Here is a 23,351-nt window from a genome sequence, read left to right as displayed (position 1 = left end):
TGTGCTGGTATGTGTGCTCATACCTTGGCTTTCCACTTTTAATTAAAAAATGCTACAGTTCATTGCTCTGGAAGCAAAAGGAGGGAAATAAATGTCTAAAAGAATTTTCTAAACTACTTGCTTGAAGTATATTGCTGCTTAAGCAAGCTGCCTATCATTCTGTCTAGCATGAGGCACTGGTTCTCTCCAGTGCATGGCAGACCTTGATGGTGAGCTGTATAAACTAGACATAGTTGCTTAATCTTAGAATCAGAGTTTTGTACTACAAAGAAACTATTAAAAAATTATGGAGAACTTAATCTGTAGGCCTTCATTGCATGTGTTGGTTTAGTTGCTATGTTGACAGGTTTGTTAGACTACCCAGTGAATATTCATCAAACTGTACAAGCGTTACGAAGTCATGCAGTCAACATTCCTTTACTAGAGGGAACCCAACCATTGTGTAACTTACTGTGTTGCTTTGTCAGTAAAGAGCTCTATTTTTTGATACCAATTAAAAAAATATATAGTAAAACATGCTGTAGGATGAGGATGATGTTAAAGATGAACTATTAAAATTGAGGGTGTGGGAGGTGACATCCAGTAGACCACAAACTCCAGTACTTAACAATGTTCATCTTTAGAATATGTAGTCAGCTAAATTATTCTTCATGATGTTTGCTTATCTTTTAAAAAGCTAAAGGAAGCAGGGCGGGAAGGTGGGGGAAGGTTAACAAACTAGTTTGACTGTAGGATAAGTTATAAAGAATATCAAGTGCTGTGATCACAACTCAAAATCAAGACTGTCTCATTCCAAATTAGGATATCTGTTGGTTTGGGGTTTTTTTTGGTTTGGGGTTTTTTTTGGTTTGGGGTTTGTTGTTTGGTTTGGGGTTCGTTTTTTTTTTTAAATTTTTAAATCCATAACCATGCCTTTTCAAGCTAGTGTGTTGATTATCCATAATCTGTTATTATCACTTGCAGAACTCAGGAGAAGGAATTGCAGGCTTGTTCCTGCCTGGTGTGTTCCATTCCTCTCTTAAAGGGTTTGGCAAGTTGAACAAATTTAAAAAGCCATTTTGTGAATTCTTTTCAGTACTTTTTTTACTAAGTAGGAATCTGGGGTTGGGAGTGTTGAGGAGCATGTTTCTCAAAGACTGCTTGTTAAAATGATTGTGCAAATTTTAAGCTTGTTATTGTGTGCCTGGATTTATCAATATCTGAACTTCCAGCTCACCAGCAAATATGAATTGCTTTTGTTCACATCTGTTAACATCCTTATTCAAGCTTGATCAAGACTTAAGTCACATTTTGTGACTACCACTCATTATAGCATTTCTTGCTAATAAAATTACTTTAGAAATTCAAATTAATATCTTCAATGTGTATTTTCTTCTAGGCTGCGCAGTCAGTGCTGATTTCCCTTTTTGAACTCAACACTCCAGAGTTTACAATGCTATTGGGTGCTTTACCAAAAACATTTCAGGATGGAGCCACAAAGCTTCTCCATAATCATCTCCGGAATACAGGCAACAGTGGTCAGGTATCTACACCTCTTACTATTCTTTCTGAAGTTACTGGTGTTTTGAACGTAAGTCCATTTCAGTATAGTTATTTGTGAGAGCAACAAGGTTGGTAGAGGACAGGAGGCAACCTAAATCCTATGTAGAATTATGTCTTAATAGCAGATATCACTCTTTATGGAATGCCTTTTCTTTTTCCTCCAGAGAATGATACTTTCTAAGTCTATGTTGCTTCCAAGTGACCTAGTAATTTTGCATGTGCTTTTTAAGAGTAGTTTATCTTTTACTTTACTCGTTTCAAAGTTATACCTGATTGAACTTACTAGTAATTGGTTAGCCAATCAAGAACTTAAATAGAAGCTCTTTAAATGTTTCTGGGCCCTAGAAAATAAATACAATAATAAGTTAAAAGGGAAGCTGAAGTCCTACTGGAGTATCTCTTCTCACCTCTCCTCCTCCAGGGATCAATGGGAAGTCCTTTAACAAGACCTACTCCACGCTCCCCAGCAAGTTGGTCAAGTCCTCTCACTTCCCCAACCAATACATCGCAGAACACTTTGTCACCAAGGTAATGTAAGCTGGTGTTGCTATAGTTCTGCATCTAAGGCTTCATTACACGTTATCCAAAATTGTAACCCTGACAGTGAAAGCGTGGAGGGAATTTTGCACAAAGTGACAGATGCTGAAAAATAATCCCCCTCTCTCCACTGAATGGCAGTCCAGTGAACTGCTTATAGCTTCCCTGAAGGGTATGACAAGTGCCAGGGCTGGCCTGAGGTGGGAAGGGCCATGCACCTTGGAGTGCAAATAGATTAGCAAAGGGGTTAGAAAACAGAAATGTTCATTTCCAACAAATGTTAGACTAGGTCAGCTGGGTCATCAAACCAGACTTAATATTGGGGAGGCTAAAAAAGTAGTAGTTCATAAACGTTTTGGTCTTTAATTTTGTGGTACCGATGTTGCCAGCGAAGTGGACGGTGTAATTTTGCTTTTAGCAATCAACTTACTGTGAAAACTGTTGAGTTTTATCAGTCCTCCTTACTTTGGAACTGTTTTCAGAAAGAGTATGGTGTAAAAATCCCAGTTGTTTCATATTCATAAAACAAAGCAGAAGTTTGTTTCTTCAGCAGATGTTGCTACATAATGTAGCCCTTCCCTTAGCTAGCTAGTCCCAGTGCTTTGTCTGTCAGCAGCAGTACACTTACTAAGATGTACCATCATACAATTTCGTTATGTGGAGAGCCAGCTTTCTTCCTTAATGTGTTTCAAGAAAAATAATAATTTTATTAATATTTCTTGAATCTATGTAGTTCTGTGCTAATGTTACTTAAAAATATGGGATCACAAAATAAATCCGTCTTAATTTATGTGTCCTCTGTGGCCCACAGTGCATTTGACTATGACACTGAAAACATGAATTCCGAAGATATTTACAGCTCTCTTCGTGGAGTCACTGAAGCCATTCAGAATTTCAGTTTTCGTAGTCAGGAAGATATGAATGAGCCTGTAAAACGAGATTCCAAAAAAGATGATGGTGATTCGGTGAGTATTTAAAATCAGTGCATCTTAGTATCAGCAAACCAAGCCAATGGCTTGATTCGTTACAGATGATAAAGCATCTTTTTCAGTAGGTTTATATGTTACGACTTCTGAAATGGGACATTTCTCCAAAATTACTTCAGAGCTTTAGAAAAATATATTCCTAGGCTTGAACCACATTTTGGAATGTAAATGCTAATTTGAAGTAGCACTAGCTGTTTGTTTGTTTAAAATGTTAGCAATTTAAAAATAGATTATCTTGCAAAACATCTGGAGTTCAGTTTTTGAGAGGTCTGCACCTTAACATATGTTTTTCCAAAGGTTTTATTTTATTCTGTACAAAACTGGTGGGTTTTTCAGTGCTACATGCAGTGTTTTAAACTTCTGTTTCTATGGAACTTTGGCTTTCAGATTTGTTGAGCTTGCCAAATATGTTTATGCTTAAACATGTTTTTAGTTACTTAGCATCAAACTTTTGAGATAAAATATTGACAGCTGTTTCTATTTCATGATGAATATTTTTGGACTATGTACACTTTTTTCTTTTTTTTTTTTCTTTAGGAAAGCGAAGTTTAGGGAATTGTTTCTAAGACTTCTTATTTGAAGGCTAGTTTGAAATTTTTTATATTCGTAAGTTTTTGCTACATAGATGAATTAGTAATGTAGTTAATTGAAACATGTAAGTGTGTATTTCATGTGCTCGTATGATTTTTCTTTTCCTGCAGATTTGCAGTGCTTCTGGAATAGTAGACCTACGAGCAGGAAGTGGTGTGAGCGATACAGGCCGAACAGCTCTCGATAACAAAACATCATTACTCAACACAATGCCTCCCCACTCTTCACCACGTTCACGAGATTATAACCCATACAATTATTCTGATGGTGTCAGTTCCTTTAATAAATCTGCTTTGAAAGAAGCCATGTTTGATGATGATGCAGAGCAATTTCCTGATGGTAAGCTTCAGATTGCATTCTGTGCTAGAAGAAAAATGGTGAGATTTTCCATCTTTCAGTTCAGGGTCTGCGTTTATTATTAGAAATGTATGTATCACCAGTGCTGCTGCTTTGAGAGGTTTTTACAAATACCGTATTTCCAATTTGTTTGTTAGTAATCCTTTTGAGTGACATGGTTGGATTACCTGGTATTTGTAGAGATAAAGGGTAGAAATGAGATCAATACTGAACTATACTGTATACTTCTGGTAGCACATCCTGTAGCAGTATTATCAATATAAATTTACTTATCAGATTGCTTTATGATTGAAATTTAAAGAGGGAAAAAAAGATTTACAGCACGGAAGTAAACCCGGATCAAACCAGTTTGGGAATTCAGTGAAAGAGTGTTTTGTTAGTAATGTATTTGTATTTGAAACATGACATTGGCATTTTCTATTGACTAAACATTCTTAAAAAAAAAAACAACCCTCCCCCCCAAAAAACCCCAACGAAATGGCAAAAATCCAAAAACCAGCCAAACCAGCTTTTACCAGGAATGTGGTTCATTTAGTGCATGTAAATCTAGGAACCTGGGCTGTTGTTTTGTAGGCTTCCAGAGCTTCTTTTTAATATTTCTCAGTATATCTTTGGGTAGTTCTTTATATCTAAATGTTGGGAAGGTTTAAAAGTATCACTACTATCATTATTTTAAAAAGCAGTAGGTGGTTTTCATAGTCTGGTATTCATCATTGTTGATATTTTATTCGGTTATAGATTAAAATCAGTTTTTAAGTAAACAAATTTCTTAATAGTGAGGGACAAATTAATTTTCCCCCTTCTGACTTGTTTTGCTTTTGTCATCCAGCAAAGATGTGTTATAGAAACTGTTGAAGAGCAAAGCTGTTTTTCTGACATGGTGTTTTATTCAGCTGTTCTGTAAGTTGGCTTTAAGTTTACATTAACTTAAAACCAAATACAAGTAAGGTGCTTTTCTCTTCATTTTCTGTTTTGTTTAGTGAAGAGGCATATGGCCAATTATTATGTTCTGAAAAAGATTGAGGGGAAAGCATATTTTTACAAATCGTGTCATGTAAATATCAATAATTAAATTTCTTTGCCATCCATATACAGAGCCAGTTTATGATTGAGATCCCGTATTACAGGGATCCTGTTTTACATGGTACAAGCCTTTTTACACCTTCTGACAACATATTTCTGGATATTGCATTAAACCAAATGCAATCTGTGCTGTGCCAGCATGTTCTGGTTTTATAAAAACTCATGACTGGCTGGAGTGAAGCATACACATCCAGTATTAGTTTGTCCTGGCTGGAGGAGTACTGCAATGCATTATTTAGGTTTGCTGTTTAATGGATCTTAACAAAGTACTTGCATTCATTCCTGTGTTCACCGTTAGTATTTAGTTATACCATGTGCATTCTGTTATTTGTGTTACTTTTAGCATTTCATCTAGGATAATTTTGAAAAAGGCTGCATGAACAAGGATGCACTCAGCAAAATACTTAGGAATTGCATGCTTTTCCCATAAACCTGAAGCACTCGTTGGATGTTAGATTTTAATTTTCAGAAATTCCACAGAATTGGTGCCTGTTCATGACACAAAATCTTGTTTTTACTGGACTCCCAGCTATCCTCTCGTGTTACTGGGAGAAAGATGTGGAAATACAGGGCTAGATGGGAAAACCTTAGCTGCTCATATAGTCCTGTCAACAGCACTGAGGCATGAACGTGTATTTTGCAAATGGTTTGTCTAACTGTTGAAAACTTCCAGTGGAGGAGGTGCCACAGTGTAGCCCACATAGCCATTTGAGTGTTTTGCCTCTCCTGCAGTAAAAAAGATTTTCAGAGTAACAGCCTAAATCTTCCAGCCACTAGCACTCTTTTTTTTTTTTTTTTTCTAAGGGGTAGATGCTCTTTGTCCGAAGCATAGGGAGACCTGGCTTTCTAAGTTACTTCCAGACTCATTAAAAGCAGTGTCTGGTTGAAAAACAGTGTTCTCTCCTAAGAAGCTTATTTATTTCAGCTTAATTCTATGGACTATGTTTTCCAAACATCTTGCTTTTTACCTGCCGCTTTGTATATGAGCTTAAGATTTCTGCTTCTGTGTCTTGCCTTACATTTACCATCCTTTTTCTTGCAGACTGTTCCTCTGATTTATCATGATAATTTTCAATTTTTATCCTGTTCCCCAGAATGTTTGCAATCTTAAATTGATGTCATCTGCAGATTTTATAAGTGGTCTCTATATTCCTTCGATAGCATTAACAAAAGCATCAACCAGAACCAGGCTCTGCACAGACCTGAGCAGGGACGTGGCTCGTATCCTCCTAGATTAAGAGAAAGCCATTTATAGTCCAGTCACCCTGCAGGTGATTCATCAAGTTTTGCACCCACTTCGTTGGCTTTTTGGCCACCATGTTTGCATAGCTTCTGTATCAAGATGCTATGGATGACAGTAAGAAAGTCTTTACTAAATTCAGGACATACGTGCATACAGCATTTATCCTGTCAAAAGGGTATTATTTGATTGGTTTGAGAAGAGCTGTTCATCAAATATTTGTATCTCCAATGCATATTTTAATTCATTCAAATGAAGGAGTTGCATCTGTTCCTCCTCATTTGTGTTTTGTTTTCTTTCTGAAAAAGAAATTTTGAGAGTAGACTTTGAATATGTCTACTTTTACGTTTCTCCATTCTTATCTGGAGAATATTTGGAAATGAAACACTGGGTGCTAAGTCATACAGTGGAGTGGAAAATACAGGCTGTGAAGGCACATTCCTCTTGGTTGTCCTCATGTTTTTCAGGATTTCCAGCTATTTTCTCCACTAATGGAGCTTCTTTCTTCCCTTTATTCCTGCATGGACACGGCTGCTACCTTCTTTTCTCTTTATCCCTTCCCTCCATATGTTCAAATTGCCACTCCTTTCATTCTGATATTTTCATGGTGGAAATAACTCCATTCAAACAGATATGGGTAGTTTTGCTAATTATGTGTCAATATGCATTCCCCAAAATAGGATTTACTATAGCTGTAATCCTCACAGTTTGGTAGAACAAGTGTAATAGTTCTGGTAATAAAAGTAATGATCTTGCTTCTGTAAAAGTGATTGTCCATTTTGCTCATCTGTACTAATTAATAACTCGCCTAATGCAATTTCAGTCTGTCCTTTAAGCAAACGTTAATGATCCATTTAGGGAGCCTGCAAAGTGTGCATTAATACAGAGGCAGTAGAAGTGCTTGCAGAAAAAAGTTTTTGCTTTCAGGTGCTTGTGCTCCTGATTATTCATGCAAAAGAGAATGCAAATAGGAATGTTGGGTTCAGAAACAGCGTGATTTTTAAGGTAACTGATGTGTGATTTTTAAGATACTTGACACACGGTATTCAGCTTTTACTTGTTTCTTTGTACAGGTGCTTTGTACAGCATTTTTAAGTTAAAATATCGAATACAGTAATAGAAGATGTTCAAGGGCTGTGGTTTCTCAGTATATGACCTAATAAATTTGTTATGGAGAATGTATTACATGTGTTAATAAATGGAACAATTTTAGGAAAGATTCAATGCAGGAACACTTGCATTTTATGCCAATATTTTCAACCTTCTTCCAGAAAAAAAAAGTGTTTTTGTTAATTTATCCAAAAGTCTCAGTGCAAAGATGGAAGCTATATGCTTTTCTTTCTTAAAGGCTAAATAGGTCTTGATGATGGAATAAAGGCAACAACTTGATATTTAATTTTCATTAAGGCCATTTTTAAGTTTCTTGACTGTTTGCAGATCTTGCACAGTCTAGTGTTTACAAATATGGGTCTTGTTACTAATGTGTTTCTCCATCATCATGGAATCCTCTCTACTCAAAACTAAAATGGAGAGCCATCTCGTAACAACTGCTATCAGGAATCTCTGTGGGACTATCGGCCTTGGTTTGCTTCTGTTTCAGCTATTTTGTACCAAGCACCATTCTTGTGCATGGGGTTTTTTTTCCCTGTTTGTGTTGAAAGCTTAGCTATTGCTGTGGAACCATGGCTTACAAAGTCTAAGCAATTCTGTAATACTAATGGAGAAAAGACACATTTATCTTGGATGGAAGGGTTATATGGCAAAGGAGGCACTTTGTGTATATAGATCAGATTTAAAAGGATGCAGAGTACTTATTAATTTGGGTATTGCAAGCATAAAAACTCTTGCAGTAAACTAGCTTAGAGGGAGGTTTTGCGATATCATTGTAGGGGTTTTTTGGTGATTGTAAGTTTGTTTGGCAATGTTGGCTGCACTGAAAATGTAGTAGCCAAATTGCAATTTTTGCAGACAAACTTGAGGAAAAAAATAAAAGCATGTTAGAAAGCCAGCTAGCCATCCTAGAAAATATCCTTCAGTGTACAGCAGGCAGTAATATTTATTTGCAATGATCTGAGAACTGTGTTTGTGTATTCCTTTTTGACAGAGCCTCCCATGGACCATTCTGATCTGGTTGCAGAGTTACTGAAAGAGTTATCAAACCATAATGAGAGAGTTGAGGAAAGAAAGGCTGCCCTGTATGAGCTGATGAAGTTAACTCAGGAAGAGTCTTTTGGTGTTTGGGACGAGCACTTCAAAACAATATTACTTTTGCTGCTTGAAACACTTGGAGATAAAGAGGTAAATTCAGATTAATCCAGTTAATGTTAACAAAGCATATGGTTTACTTTCAGTATCTTTGAAATTTGTATGGGTAGTAGGAAGGACACAAATTCCAGTTAGTCTTGAAAGAAAACAAAAAACTGGAAATACGAAAGTGTCATGAATTCTGAATGCTCTGATGGTGAAAAGGGCATCAGTAACACTTCTCAAGTATTCGTATTTGTTGATTCCCACATGACAGATTAAATGAAACATTTTTCACTGGGATTCAAAGCTTATCTGTTAATAGACCCTGGTGGAATCTAGAATGTCAAAGCGTTATGTGTGGCAAAGCATTTAAAAATACATTCCTAAAATACATTAATGCTCATTGTGAAGAGACTGAGTTCTATGTAACTGTTCTCTACAAGGGCCCTGTTTTTGAAATTACTGAGGATCAAAAAGACACTAATACTTGGGGGTTTTATTTAAAAAAAGATAATTATTTGTAAAAAAAATTCCAAAATGTGTTTGGATGATGTGATGCTAAAGGTTTTATCAGCACTTGTGAAGAGTAAAATTGTTTGCAACTTAACTTCTGGGTGGCATAGATAACTCAATTAGGTTAGCAACATGTTTATGATATGCCACCTGAATTATCTGCAAAAAGAGAGATCGAGAAGAGTGAGAAAATGAAGATATTTTTTTTTTCTAGCTTTATTTGTTAACACTAGGTTCATACTGTATATATGCATAGAGTATAATCTGATATTTTTCCATTACCAAAGACTCTCCCAGCTGCTGAACAAATGTTAATATATATGTCTGTTTAAAGATACATATCTCATTTATTTTAATATTAAATCTCTAGCATGCGATTAGAGCTTTGGCGTTGAAAGTTCTAAGAGAAATTCTAAGAAACCAGCCAGCAAGGTTTAAGAATTACGCAGAGCTCACGATCATGAAGACCTTAGAAGCACATAAGGATCCTCATAAGGAGGTTAGTAATCAGTTATTCTGTTTGTTTGAGGTTATGAAAAATTACTACAAAATGAAACAACTGTCCAAAAATGTTTGAGCAATTAGTCAGATTTTACTGAGCAAATAATTTGTTTAATAATCAGGCATTCAGCTGTTATTAGTTAACTCGGATATGCAAGAAAAAAAACCCTGCTGTTTTATAAGCTCTCAAATGTTTCCTATCAGCCCTAATAACAATTGCCTTGGGTGCTGTCCAAGAGGACATAGTAACTGACAATTTGTTATTATTGCTCTTCAAGGAGTAACTGAAGATGTCATGCAAGGAAAAACCTCCCTTAAGCCAGATATAAGTGTCCCAGAGCTCTACAACAAGCTTTTGGATTTCAGGAAGGTTCATGGTTGAGAGATGGGACTGAACATGGCAAGGAATTGTCAACCCTTTACATTTTTAGCCAGCTCTGCACCATTCAAGACCGTGGCTTTGAATGTTGTTAGGGGAGAACACATAGGAACATATCAAAGGGAGGAGCTGGTTGTGGCCGAGAATAGCGAGGGGATTCAGAAGTAGGAGGATAACTGTAATCTTACTCAGAAGTATTTGCAATGCATGCATACGTAATAAAGGATAATGCACATAGACATAAGAAACACAAATACAGTAACCACCCCAATATTAAACAGTTCACGTCAGTGTCACTGATGCTATGGAAAGAATCGAGGTCATGCAAGGGCACTTAACTCTATGTGGAACGTAACTGTGGAGTTCCAGGTTTTGAAGTTTGACTGCAGTCCCCCCCATACCAATGACTTTTGTCACTCATCAGATACTTGTTTCTCTTTTCCCTGCACCCTCTTGATTTGTTTCATACGCTGTATATATTACAGCGTATTGTCCCCATCTTTCCTTCTCTGTTACTGTGCTTTTCCTCTCTCTTGGTTTCATGTATACGAGTGAGAGAGTAAAGGGGAGAAGGATGGAGATAAACAGTTATGGTGGTTTTTGTACATCATGGATGTACAAACTGCTGATTTTGTACAGTGGTTTGTCTTGTTAGATGGCAGACACTGCAGCTGCACTAATGTGAAGATCAGATGTGATTTTTCTCTGTTGTGCCCGTGTTGTATCCTGAGCTTCTGTATCTGTTGATTTCCTACCTAATTACTCTTGTTCTGCATAATCTTCAGGGTTGAAGTACTCTCCTGTCATAGTTTCTTTCAAATTTAGAGGGGAGGCAGGACAGCTAGATTGACTTCTAGAAGTGGCAATCTAGGCATGTCATTAAACATGTTTTTGAGATGAATGTGAGAACATGTCGTCTTGGTGGTTACTGACCTAAGCAATAACAAATGACAACACAAGAAATTATAGATTTACAAAGGTGGTGATATTTCAATATGCAGTTGGAGGGTATTACAGAATAGAGGAATTTCAGGTCCAGTTCAACAAGCAGATTTGAAAAACTGATACATGTATTGCCGAGGACATAGATTAGCCACAGAATATTGGGAAGAATCTTGTTGTTAGGAAAGTATGTCCAACAGTTGGAGTCTTGTAAACAGATTTTCAAAGGGCTCTTCATTCACATATTTCTACAATATTGTATAGCTCTTGGTAGGAAACTTTTATGCTCAAGACCATTACTGCCAGATAACAGACCATAGTAACAGCCTCTTGTAAATAATTTTTCCATGTCTTTTTCTTTCAATAGGTGGTGAGATCTGCTGAAGAAGCTGCTTCCATGCTGGCCACTTCCATTAGTCCAGATCAGTGCATCAAAGTTCTTTGTCCAATTATCCAAACTGCAGATTACCCCATTAATCTGGCTGCAATCAAAATGCAGACAAAAGTCATAGAAAGAGTATCTAAAGAAACCCTTACTCAGCTTTTACCAGAGATTGTGCCAGGTCTAATACAGGTAAGTAAAGAAGAAAGGAAGGAAAAAAAACCCACAAACACACACACACAAACAAAAAGAAACTGTATATATAAGAATTGCAAAGACTTTTTAAAAACAATATCACTTGGCTCTCATGAAGTATTTTGTTTCTCTGATAGCTGATGGCTGCTTTGACCCAAAATAACTCAGACAGTGGGAACAAACTCTTTGATTGGCAGGTAGCTAAATTATAACTGTGGTTAGGACTCAAAGGAAATCTCGGTAGGATATAAAGTACTGGTTATAGTTAAGCTTGGTAGATACTTTTAGTTAGTTTTTTTCTTGCTTGTATGTCTTTTCCAAGTTGTAATCATTTGGTCTGGAATTGTCCGTGTTGATTTGCATATGATTGTAGTGTTTTATTGCTTGGGGTTTGGGGGAATCAAGAGCAAAGAAGCAGTTGATTGGGGAAAGGTTAATAAAATGAGAAGGATATCAGAGGTTTCTCTTCCTTTGTCTTTAAAAATAAATTATTTCCCACCTTACCAAGAGCCAAGATACATTAATTTGCACGTGATGGATAAAGATGTTTCAGAGTTTAACAGCTGCATTCTGCAGATTTTTGTCTTTAATGGTTGTGATCCAATCATACATCTGCAGGAAGGCAGAGAAGGGGCCCTTTGAGAAGGAGATGCGAGTGAGACAGCCAGGCATGGGATACTAGCAAAGTGACAAAAGAAACAAAAATCACTAAGGAATGAGATGGGAGTTTATAAAAGAGTCTTTAGCTGTTAAGAAAATACTTCTTTCAGAGTAAGGAAGCTCTAAATTGAGTGGTCTTCTCTTTAAGTAATTATCTGTATAATCTAGAAGTATTTCTCTTATGTATTCCCGTATTGCATGACAGCAGCTCTGTTTCCAGTGTAACTTACAAACAGGATTGCCTGGGTTTTAATTTCACTCTGGAAAATTATTATCACTGGTGATTAATAAGCAGCCTGCTTTTTAAGTGCATGCTCTGTATTTGCGTGTTTGTTTTTTTGTTGGAATGCTTCATTGGGCTACACTAGCATTAATTTACTGTAAACTTCAATCTATTTATTATAGTAAATAAGTAAATAGCTTTCTGAGGCTTTTAATCATTAACTGATAAGGTATTAATGTTAATTTTATTGCCTTGTAGGGTTATGATAATTCAGAGAGCAGTGTTCGTAAGGCATGTGTTTTCTGCCTTGTAGCCATTCATGCAGTAATTGGTGATGAGCTAAAACCACATCTCAGTCAACTCACTGGCAGTAAAGTAAGTAAAAGATACCATTTAAAGAAATCTTGGTTTGTAATTGCATGTGTGCATTTGCATTTTGGTTGTAATTGCCAGGAAGTTTCATAAAAGTATATACTTGAATGAGAATATCAGGGCTACTGAAACCCTCCAAGGATTAATATAACTTCATCATAAAAAGTTCAAAACTGAAAATCCATAGATCTTTATGCAAGTGTACAAACTTTAGCATGAAGATAAATACTGAATTATGTTTCTTACTGCTGTTTAATGGATTTAGTTACTGGTGGTATCCCTGGTAATAGTGATAATGGCTGTACTCAGCATGGCTTTTCCTATCAATATTTCTTGTCTTGTTTTTCATGCAAGTTCTGATTGGAAAGCAATAAATGTAATGTGTAAATGTTACATACAGGAGTTTTATTTATTCTCCCTCCTTGTTATTTTGCTTTCATCTGTCCTTTCAGTACCACTAATTTCAAATAATAATAATAGTAATCAGTGTGTGGTCCTTTTTTGTTCAGGATATTTATGATTTTATTGGCATCTCTTACATACAGTTTTTTGCATGCAAACAGCTATATGTTAACTGTGAATCTCTTTGTCCTTGGGAATAAACCAGCACAATTAATTTTTTATATCTTTGAGTAAGACAGTTATATCTTAAAAATACTACTCTCTGGCAGTGATTGCATTGAATGTGATTCTAGACAGTATTGGAAACTTTAGTAAGTACCAGCATCAACAACACTTAACTGCAGGCTTAAAACCTCAACATTAACTTAAAAGAAAGAAAAAAACCCAAAAAACCAAACACACAAACCCCTACTTTTAGAACAGCATTGTAATTTGAGGAAAATATTCCATCTATCTTAATCTAGCTACCTTAAATCATTCTCCTCTTTACATCCTTAAAGAAGTTTGAGCAGTTTCCTTTTGACAAATTTTGCTGTGTTTGCTGTTTTCTTTGGCAAGTATGTTACCTTTGAATCAACTGTGTCAAATATAGTTTTGCTTTTGGGGAAAAGAAAATGATTTAATGTCTCCTTTGTTATACCATTCCTTTAGTGTGTACAGTTTGCAAATACTAAACAAGGTGAATTTCTGGCTTAAATTTGCAGATGAAGTTACTGAACCTTTACATCAAACGTGCACAAACAGGCTCTGGACCAGGGGATACAACAGCAGATATGTCTGGACAAAGCTAATGAAGCTGACAAGAGCTAACCAGGTCTCCTAAAGCAAGGGCAAGGCCCTCTTCAGTGAAAGGAAAATTCTTACATACAACTTCTGGAACTTTTTTCTTGGGTTTTTTTTCCCTTTCTTCTGTTGGTTGTTTGTTTGTTTTCTTTAACCAACGGCTGTCCTCAGCCTGCATGTGACTGTTGCAATAGAAATATTCCAAATCCAAGGAAAAACAGTATTAACATCAGTTGATCAAAGCAGAATAAAATTGAAAAATAATCTAATCCATCAGTTATCCTGTTCGCAATCCTCTGTGTCTTCCCACTAACTTTTGCCAGTGTTACTGTATTAAAAAAAAGATATTTTTTTTAATGCTAATTAAAACAGTATGCTTTAAGCTTCAGAAGTTAAAATATAAATTCCATTGCTTTTATTCAGCTGCAGATAACATTACTTTCTTATTGCTGTTTTGTTTGAGTATCATGTCCTTCGCTAGAAACAAGAAGTGATGTGAAACAAGGCTGAACTAGTCTGAACTGCAGTGAGACTAGTTCACTGTGTTGGTGGTTCATCATCTTATTTACAGCTTGTTTGGGATATTCTAGAGATTGAGAAATATGCCTATAAAAAAAAAGCTGGATCGATCCAGTTCTGTAAAAGTGATATTGTTCATTGGTTGTATGTTTGTTGCATAAATAAGAATTTAGTGTGCGCAGTAGAGGACTGGTACAACCAGTACCTCTTAACGTGGAAGACAGCCCTTTCAGGGTAGCATTGCTGACCTGGTGATAGTGTGGCAGTCTGCCTTTTAGCAGCAAAGTTAATGGTCACTTGATGGACGTGAACCATCCTTGTCACCTTTCGTTCTTCAAGCAGGATGCTTCAGAATGGAGTGCTCTGCCCAAGCATGCTCAGTATGTATTTATCTTTATCACTAGAATGTTTCCTCTCAACCTAATTGCTGGAACAAGTAGTCTTGTATTGTAACTCACATGGGATTTTATGACAACAGTGCAGAAAACTATTTATTCGTTACCTTCCTAAAAGCACCAAGATTTTCTGCATTGAATTTAAAGGGGGGGTGGGGGGGGGAATAGTCACAAATGCTATGGATCTTGCCACCTTTTAATTTAAACAAAAAAAAAAAATATATATATATATATATTTTGGATGAGTAGGGAAAGCTGCACCAAATTATTTGCATGGTTTTCTTGAATAGCATCCTCAAGACCCATCTGGATTAAGGTGTGGAAATGTTTCCAGGGTTTGTTTTTCCATTTTTGAAAAAGAGTTAGTTTATTGTGAATAATGGTTCTTTGTATTTATGAACTTGATAATGGAAAGAGAACAAAGATCAAGTAAATGTGTCCCTAGATGTTGTCTTTCTTCTTTTTTTGTTTTGTTTTGGATATAAGCAGCAAGCTAATTAACTGAGAACTGGGATGGAACAGTGCCCTTCCCAGGAATGGTGGAACTTTTTTTTTTCCTCACTTGTTTTTCCTTTGACTGTGATGTTGTCTAGTTGTAGGAAGTGTATCCTGATAAGAGAGAAAATAGTGGTGCCAAGGATGATGATCTATGCTAGGCTAAAATTCTCTCTACCTCTTCAGGGTGACTAATTCTTGACTGAGCTGCTGCATAATAGCACCCGGTGGAAGAACTATCTACAGAAAATCTTTTTTTTTTTTTCCCAAATTATCATTTAATGTGTATTCAAAACTCTATTCTTCAACACTGCAGCCAAATGTCATAAGAAACTACTTATACACTTTACTTGCTAGGAACCCTGAAAAGCAAAACTGAATAAAAATTAAGCCAGATGCTTGTAATTATATGAAAGGTGGTTTTCACTTTAGTGAAACAGTAAATGCAATAGAAAGAGCTAAGATGTGTTTGTTAAAGAAGCAATGCCGTTGCAGAGATTTATTTGGAGGAAAAGTTGTAGAAATATATGTAAAGACTTAAAATCAAGACTGTCATAACTCATCACTAGCCCTTTTTAGCAGCTACACCAAGAAAATAGTATCTCCTCTTTCTTTCCTTTGTTACGTGTAACATTCTTGTTGTTTTCTACTGTTTAATTACATTGTGTATTTATAGTTCTATGCTTACCATTGTGCATATACTGGCAATAAAATGTACATAACATTACTTAAAAAATTCAGAATGTATACATTGCTGTTTTGTTTTATTTTATCACATGCTATAAGAAAAATTATATATGTGATTGATACAACATTGGTTAAAAAAAAATTTATCTTAATCTTCATGTTATGTGTGTCCAAATGATGTGTCTTTATACACTCTTGTTACTAAATCTGACTTGGCATTTGAGAACATGTTGTGAATATAGGTATGCTAGAGAAAAATGTTTTTTGGAAATTGAATCTTTATGAACACCCAGTTTCCTTCATCTAGGCAGGTTTCTTGTTTACTATTTCATTTATTTGTACATTCTACATTGTTTGCATTTTATTTTTTAATATTTCAAAAATATTTTTCAGTCTACAACCTTGTAGTTTACATTTTGATTATACGAAGGTCACTTTAAATTCTAAGCTTAATAGTCCCATATGCAGTTCCTGCTTTTTCTGCAGGTAATATTTATTTTCAGAGGATCATTTCCAGATGACTGCTGTTTGTCATCTATTTGAAGATGCTATTTCATACTGAAAAAATAAGTTATTGAAGTATACAGTATATATTCTGGATGAACCTAATTTTTTTATGCATAAACAAAGGTTGGTAGGAAGGAAGTAGTTTTTATCCCCTATATGACTGAAAAATTTTGCTCCAGGTAGCAGGGGGAGGAAGATGTTTACATAAAGTTTTGCCATCAGTTTTTTGCTTCTAAGCCATCTTTAAATGTTCTATGTGTGGATGGCCCATGTATTAAATATCTAAATGCAATATATTTAAATGAATATTTTACGTATGATATGACTAGTTCTGTTTCCACCAAAGATGGGACTGCTATAGTGGGTAGAATCCGTTTATATTACATGGAATCATCAGAGTGTAAGAATTTGCAACAAAATTATTTCCACTGCAGCCAGTTATCAGATTCACTGCATTGCTTTTTGGCTTCATTTCCTATATTATAAATAGACATTGGCTCAGTTAAATTCAAGCAATGATTAGTCATGCCTTATGTTCCTGCTGGAGGTGGTTTCTCTAATGGATTAGCATAAAGATCTGGGAAAAATTAGAACAATTATAAGATGCTGTTCTTTCGGAAATGGTTTCTTTATTTCTTTCTAATATTCTGTAAAGATAGATAATTGCAATCATTTGAATACTGAAATGTAATTCTTAAAGGTTGGGTTTGGGCTTAAAAAAAGAGGAAGGAAAGCAAGCTACATGCAGAGTTGGGATAGGAAATGCATATCGTGGATGTCTCGGATGTCATTTGCTTTAAAGAATTTTGAGTAACACATGATGTTCAGCTGAAGTCTTGGCAAGGAAGTTGGGATAGTAAATGTGAATTGAAAGGAGAGCTGATCATGTAAATTTTCCTGACTTGGGTTGCTTGTTTGTTTTTGAAGATAAAGGTTGGAACAGATTGAGTTGTGTTTATTATTTGTGGTCTGAGTCCTAGAGCCAAACAAACATTTGTATCCTGAAACACTTATATATTCTTAGTAGTTTCTATGAATGTTTAAATGTTTGGGTAAATTCACAAACATACCCATGTAAAAAGCCTATTGAGAATGCAGGCCCAAACTGCTCACAGTTTAATTTTCAGGAAAAGAATTCAAATTCTGAATATGACATTGTCCCTTTGAAAACCATCATTAAGGAGAAAATAATCTTGAGGAATAAATCTGTTGAATTACGCTATAGTTACTCCCTGTGATAGGCTAGTGAGAGTGGTTCAGCTGGTTGTGGTAACTTTCACTGTGTCAGGTTGGGACATAGCAAGCAGAAACACAGAACACAATAAACATAAATATGAAGGGGATAAATGGGCCGTTTGGGAACTGGAGGGTTATCGGGAGAGAGAAAACTGATGTTTTCTCCCAATTAAAACAGTAAACTGATCAGGTTTGCAGTTGAAGTCTACTTCCAGGTAAGATGAAAGTCAGTATTCATATTACATTCCCTAAAGAAAACTTGGTACATTTTCCCTGTACATTTTGTAATTAAGTTTTCTAGCTCTTTAAAAGCACATGCTTTAAAGATTTGCTTTGTGTATTATAAGTGTTCTCTTAAACAGATTAATTTTTTTTTTTCTTTTTTTGTTAAAACACAGAAGATTTTTGGTAACGTGGGAAGTTTGAGAAACTAATTGTGCTAGTCTGGCAAGTGAAAAAAATATCAAACTTCATTTTCTGGTTTTTCTATATTGTGTGCATGTTTGCATATTTAAGTATATTTTAAGACCTCAGGGTTCCCAAACTGTGCAGCTTGGATTATGCCAGTTAACAAATTTCTTCGTTTGCTGATAGGATTTCAGGATAATCGTGTTTAATGAGAAGTTCCCTACTAGGGAAAGTTTGCTAATAGGTAATTTCTGCTGGGACAGAATTGCAACTATGTTTGTAAATTGCTGTTTAACAGTAACTCTTGGAAAATTTGAAATTATATTTTGCAAGCAGTTTTGAATACTGTATGATTTCTATGAAATATAAAAATTCTGTAACTCTTGATGTATTTTAGGTAGATATAAGTGATCGTAATGAAACATATCTTGAGGGAGTCATACTGGAAAAAATGATGGATAGTGAAACATGCAAAATACCTTTCTTCAGTGGAAAAAGCAGCACACCTGCGTGTAACTGTTTGATATCCAGACTTGTTACCACTGGCAGTAGGTAGAAAGGTAACTAAACTTCATCTTGGGCATCAAAGTTTCACAGGTTTTCCATTTTAGTGTGCTTCCTTTCCCAGATTGTGCCATTGTCCACCAATGTGCATCTTTGGACCTCTATAAACTTATACTAAAATCAGTACTGTGGTGAGTTCTGTTAACTGTGTGTTAGGCTAGTTTTAAAGGTAGTGCCTGTCTATCCAAGGAAGGTGTATACCAGTAAAAACAAACACGTAGATTTAAGTTATGCAGTAGACAGACGTTCTCAAAAGTCAGCTAGACTGGTCAGGTATTCCCTCACCATCTAGTCATCTCTGCTCACGGCAGAGCCTGCAGAGTTCCTTGTGGGAGCTCCTTTACTCTATTCCAGACAAATCAGATTGGGGAACAATCTCAGACTGGTCCTCCAGCAGCACCCTGGGATCAGAAACTTTCTGCCAGAGATGCTGGCAAAAGCGAATATCTGTCTTGGGTTTTGAGAGTCTGCCTGTTGGGGGGGGGGGGGGATATAAAATACTGGTTCTTAGCACAGTTTGTTTAGCCTGAGCATATATGTAGCTCATGTTAAAATACCAGGGAAGACGAGGAAACTGTGATTTCAACTTGGTTTAAACAGCTGAAGTGCAAGCCTGTAGGGGAATTGGATGTGTCTGTTTCAATTAGAATTGCAGATTAGCATGTTTTAAAATGCTTAATTAATTTATCTGCTAATCTGATACAATACACTTGAAATGTAACTGTAATGGTATACAAGTGCAAAAAGCCTCTTATGTGGTAAAATAGTAATTTCTGGCCTTTCAGCACAACTTAAACTGATGTGGATAAAACATTTTTACACCATACTAAATGCCGTTATAGATGGTTGTGGTTTATTCAGAGAATTTCTGAGGTGTTTGATATGGTTTTTGATCTTTCAGATGACAGCTGTGGCCATGTTGGCCAACTAATCAATTGAACTGTTTTATCCAGACGAAATTACCTGTTTTCCCTAAGGAGTTTTCATGCCTCACTATTTATATAGCTGTATTTGCCTAAGAGGGGAAATCTTGATTGGATGTTACCTGATTGTTCAGAAATTGTCAGATGAAACTTTTTAAAGCCTTACTCAGAAGTAACTGCTGGTATCATCCAAGGCTGCCCTTTCTCAGAAGTCTGTTAATGAGCCACTGCTTCTTGAACCATGTAAGAAAGGAGACTTTTGCCCTGTTAGAAAGTGGAAAACAACAGGGTTGTTACAGAATATGAGAAGACAGACATGGTGTATATACTTAATTTAACCCCCTGTAAGTTGTAGCTCTTGCTCTTAAAAACCTTAAAAATCCCCTGTGGTTTGTAATGTTTTTAGGAAGGAGATTTTCTTGGAATACAGAATGTCTTACTTTCTGCATTGGGAATTAAGAGGAGAACACTGATGTTGGAGGATTTTGTCCACAAAGCCAAGACAGCCCAATGCTAGAAAATGTTAGACCTGGCAGGGTACCAAAGCCGCTTCAGAGCGTTGAACATGCACGAAGCCTACATTGCTGCAGCAGTCTGGGAGTCCAAGTACTGATTTTTAGGCTACCAAGCAGGTGCACAGCAAGCATAGAATATCAGATAACAAACACTTGAACTTGTCCCCCTTTACAGAGTTCTGAATCTTCTACAAAAAAAACTAACTCCGTCTTTTGCCACGGCCAGTAACACCTGCTAACTTAAGTTTTGATTTGGGTATGATGTGATAGATTAAATCAAAATTTTCTCTGGGCAATGCTGCTGTCTAAATCTCTTTAGGCCTACAAATGATCTACATGTTATAGGTTCCTTTGCAGGCCTTCAAGTCTTCCTAAAAGGCAGTAGAAGAAAGGAAAGGTAGTATCTACCATGCCTCCATCTCATAAGATGTGAAGTCAGCAAGACATTTATTCCTCAGTTCATACTTCAGCACCTTAATTGCATCCTCTTAGATTCAGAGGTAGGTTATGTGAGGAATATGACTATGGAGGAATAAACTACAGAGCAGGAACACCCTGCAGTGAAGACTTCCAGACTTTTTTAAAAGGGGATAGATCCCATGAGGAAAGGGAGTATACCTTGCATTCTGCAGAAAAAGCTAAACGTACATTTTTTGTAAACTAACACTTGAGCATTGGAAGCAATTGGTATTTCTCTTTTCCATATAAAGTTAGTTCTCTAAGTGCCTCATGTCAAGGAGACACTGAAGCAATCCCAAGCACACGGTCTGCTACGTATCTGAAATATTTCATCCAAGTGATGAGAAGGAGCTGTTGGAAGTATTTAGTGTGCTCAGGACTGTTATGCATCCAGCAGAGTGCCATTCTGGTCAGATTCCCCGTGCTGTGTTGCCTTGTCTCTGTGCTGCTAGCATCTTAAGATATCTCCTGGAATTTAGGAGGTCTACCAAAAATGTTCTTTATGGTTTTTCCCATTTCCCCTTTCTTTTTATTGGCAGCCCTGCTTCTCAAGAGTTCTTCTGTATCACAGAGGAAGGACTGGTAAATGCAGCAGTCCTTGCAGTGCTTCAACATTAAGTAGGCCCTGATCAGGATGTCTAAAATGATCCAACCGTCCAGAAAAAAAGTGGCAGGTGGACACGGAGAATATGCAGGTACTGCTGGTTATCCTTTGCTGCACTGAACAGACACAGTGGTTGCGTACTTCTGCCACCTTCAGATGACCAGACATAGTGATAGTACTGGGCTGGGTCAACTCTTAGTGTGTCAGGAGATGTGTGGAGAACTGCAAGTCAGTGCAGCAGTGGATCACATGGAGAAGTTCTTACTTGGCAGTGTTTAAGTTTGTTATAGTAGTGGCAAGGAATACAATCCCACTAACAACATATATAGGAAAGACAGAGTTGTGTATTCAAAAGTGCATAGAAAGAGGGGCTAGAAATACATTTCGGGACCTTTCACATGTATGTATGATGGATTCATAGCCTATCCAAGCAGGGGGTATCATCTAGATGTGAATACCTCACTGTTATGTAGTCATTCAGGTGAACAGGGTCACCGATATCTGGTTTGATGGGTGTTTTAATTCCCAAGTTACCCTGCCTTTGGCAGCAACTGTTACACAACCAAAAAGCATCCAAAGACCAAATAGGACTCATCAAAATAACAGTACTTTCTCTATACTCTGTTTTGGGGCTGAAGTATGTGGGGATTGCTCCTGCATAAATATAAACCCAACTTCTGATTTTAAACTGACCTAGTATTTCAAGCACAACTGAAAATCATGACTGGACAGCAAAAACTTCCTTTAAATAATTTTTTTTGGAATATATACTGAATTTACAATGTCTTATGTGGTACCTGACTGAGTTTTTCCCATGTGGTGTTATGTGTAGAATATTTTTTACTTGGTAAAAAACAAAGAGCAAAGATGACATTCGGTGTATATAACCAGTTACAATACCAATATTTAAGGTCATTTGTTGTAGTTCTCAGATGGGCAATCAGAAAATGAAGTGAGGAGTCTGATCACTATAAAAAAGATGAGCAAACTGAATGATACCTTAGGAGACCTCATCGTTTTGGATGCTGTTCATGGAAAAATCCAACAACTAAAGTATTCAAGCACCATATGCTGAAGTACTTAACTTCAGTGCAGATCCACCCATTAGCAAAATATTAGCCTCCCCACCTTAAATTTGAGGTTGGACTTTGCATGCCATACACAAGCCTTAAAGTAAGAGATGTTTTAAATAAATAATGTCTTGTTGTTTGTGTATACAATGCTCTTTTGCTGAGATCTGTTTTAGTACTTACTGGGCAGATCATAAAGTGAGAAACAAAAATAGCCCCTTAACAGTAAACAGTACAAGGTAAAAAACTCACCTTATTTGTCCCCAAACTTGCAAGACCGGGTAACCACATACCTTTATGTCTAGAGGTTAGTCAAGGGCAGCAGGTGTGGGTGTGGGGAATATACAGTGCTTCATGAGGCACAATACCAGAATTAAATATAGCCTGGAAAGTTTATCCTGATTTAAAAAAAACAAAAGCTATGGAAGTTTTACCTGTACGCTGTTTGCAACAAAGATTAGTCAAAACCCAAGACTGTAAAGAGAAAAAAGAAAAGAAATACTGATTTCTTTTTGGTAGTGTTTCATTTCAGTTTGAATAATAACATCTTTCCTACATGTTCTGTCTAGTACTTTCCATACAAGGAACTCAAAGCTTCTGTGAGTGATAAGCATCTTGTCAACCCTTGGAGAGAAAAAAAGAGAGGCAAATTTTCCATTTCCACAGGGCTTTTGTGTGGAAGTCCGCAAGATTTGGTTCTGCTTTGCTTCTCTTACACCGTTGGGAACAGTGGTCACAGTGGGCTATGGTCGTTTGTAGTGGCACCTTTTGTGGCCACGCTCTCTCAAGTTTGAAATAGTTCGGATACCAGGAGGAGTACCCATAATGCAGGCCTTGAACTTCTGCCTTTTATAAGAAGCAGGTACTTAGAAACTGAGATCAGAACAGCCTTCATCACTTCACCCTCCTCTAGTAAAAAACACCCAATCTCTTTGAGGCAGTAGCTTTTTGGATGTAACCAATGACTCTGTTAATTTTAGTCTGTGTAACCATAATACTTGAAAAACCAAATGAAGGTAAGAGACTGAAGGGGC

General features: G+C 36.5%; 1 protein-coding gene across 9 annotated transcripts in view; it reads left to right on the top strand.

Annotated features, from left to right (window-relative positions):
• The window catches only part of CLASP2 (cytoplasmic linker associated protein 2), a 151,135-nt gene extending 135,055 nt beyond the window's left edge, over positions 1–16,080 (top strand). For all 9 annotated transcript variants that reach the window (XM_010582318.1, XM_010582312.1, XM_010582335.1 and 6 more), the window contains 9 exons: positions 1,379–1,522; positions 1,964–2,070; positions 2,891–3,044; positions 3,767–3,995; positions 8,441–8,634; positions 9,467–9,595; positions 11,286–11,492; positions 12,637–12,753; positions 13,857–16,080. In XM_010582318.1, the coding sequence (XP_010580620.1) occupies positions 1,379–1,522; positions 1,964–2,070; positions 2,891–3,044; positions 3,767–3,995; positions 8,441–8,634; positions 9,467–9,595; positions 11,286–11,492; positions 12,637–12,753; positions 13,857–13,943 (1,368 nt within the window). In that variant the 3' untranslated portion in view covers positions 13,944–16,080. The remainder of the gene's footprint in view (positions 1–1,378; positions 1,523–1,963; positions 2,071–2,890; positions 3,045–3,766; positions 3,996–8,440; positions 8,635–9,466; positions 9,596–11,285; positions 11,493–12,636; positions 12,754–13,856) is intronic.
• Positions 16,081–23,351: the final 7,271 nt, after the last annotated feature.

Source organism: Haliaeetus leucocephalus, unplaced genomic scaffold, assembly GCF_000737465.1.
Source record: "Haliaeetus leucocephalus isolate CR32 unplaced genomic scaffold, Haliaeetus_leucocephalus-4.0 Scaffold83, whole genome shotgun sequence".
NCBI classification, from domain to species: domain Eukaryota; kingdom Metazoa; phylum Chordata; class Aves; order Accipitriformes; family Accipitridae; genus Haliaeetus; species Haliaeetus leucocephalus.
The sequence above is the reverse complement of the archived record's forward strand: the minus strand, read 5'-3'. Positions and strand labels throughout refer to the sequence as shown.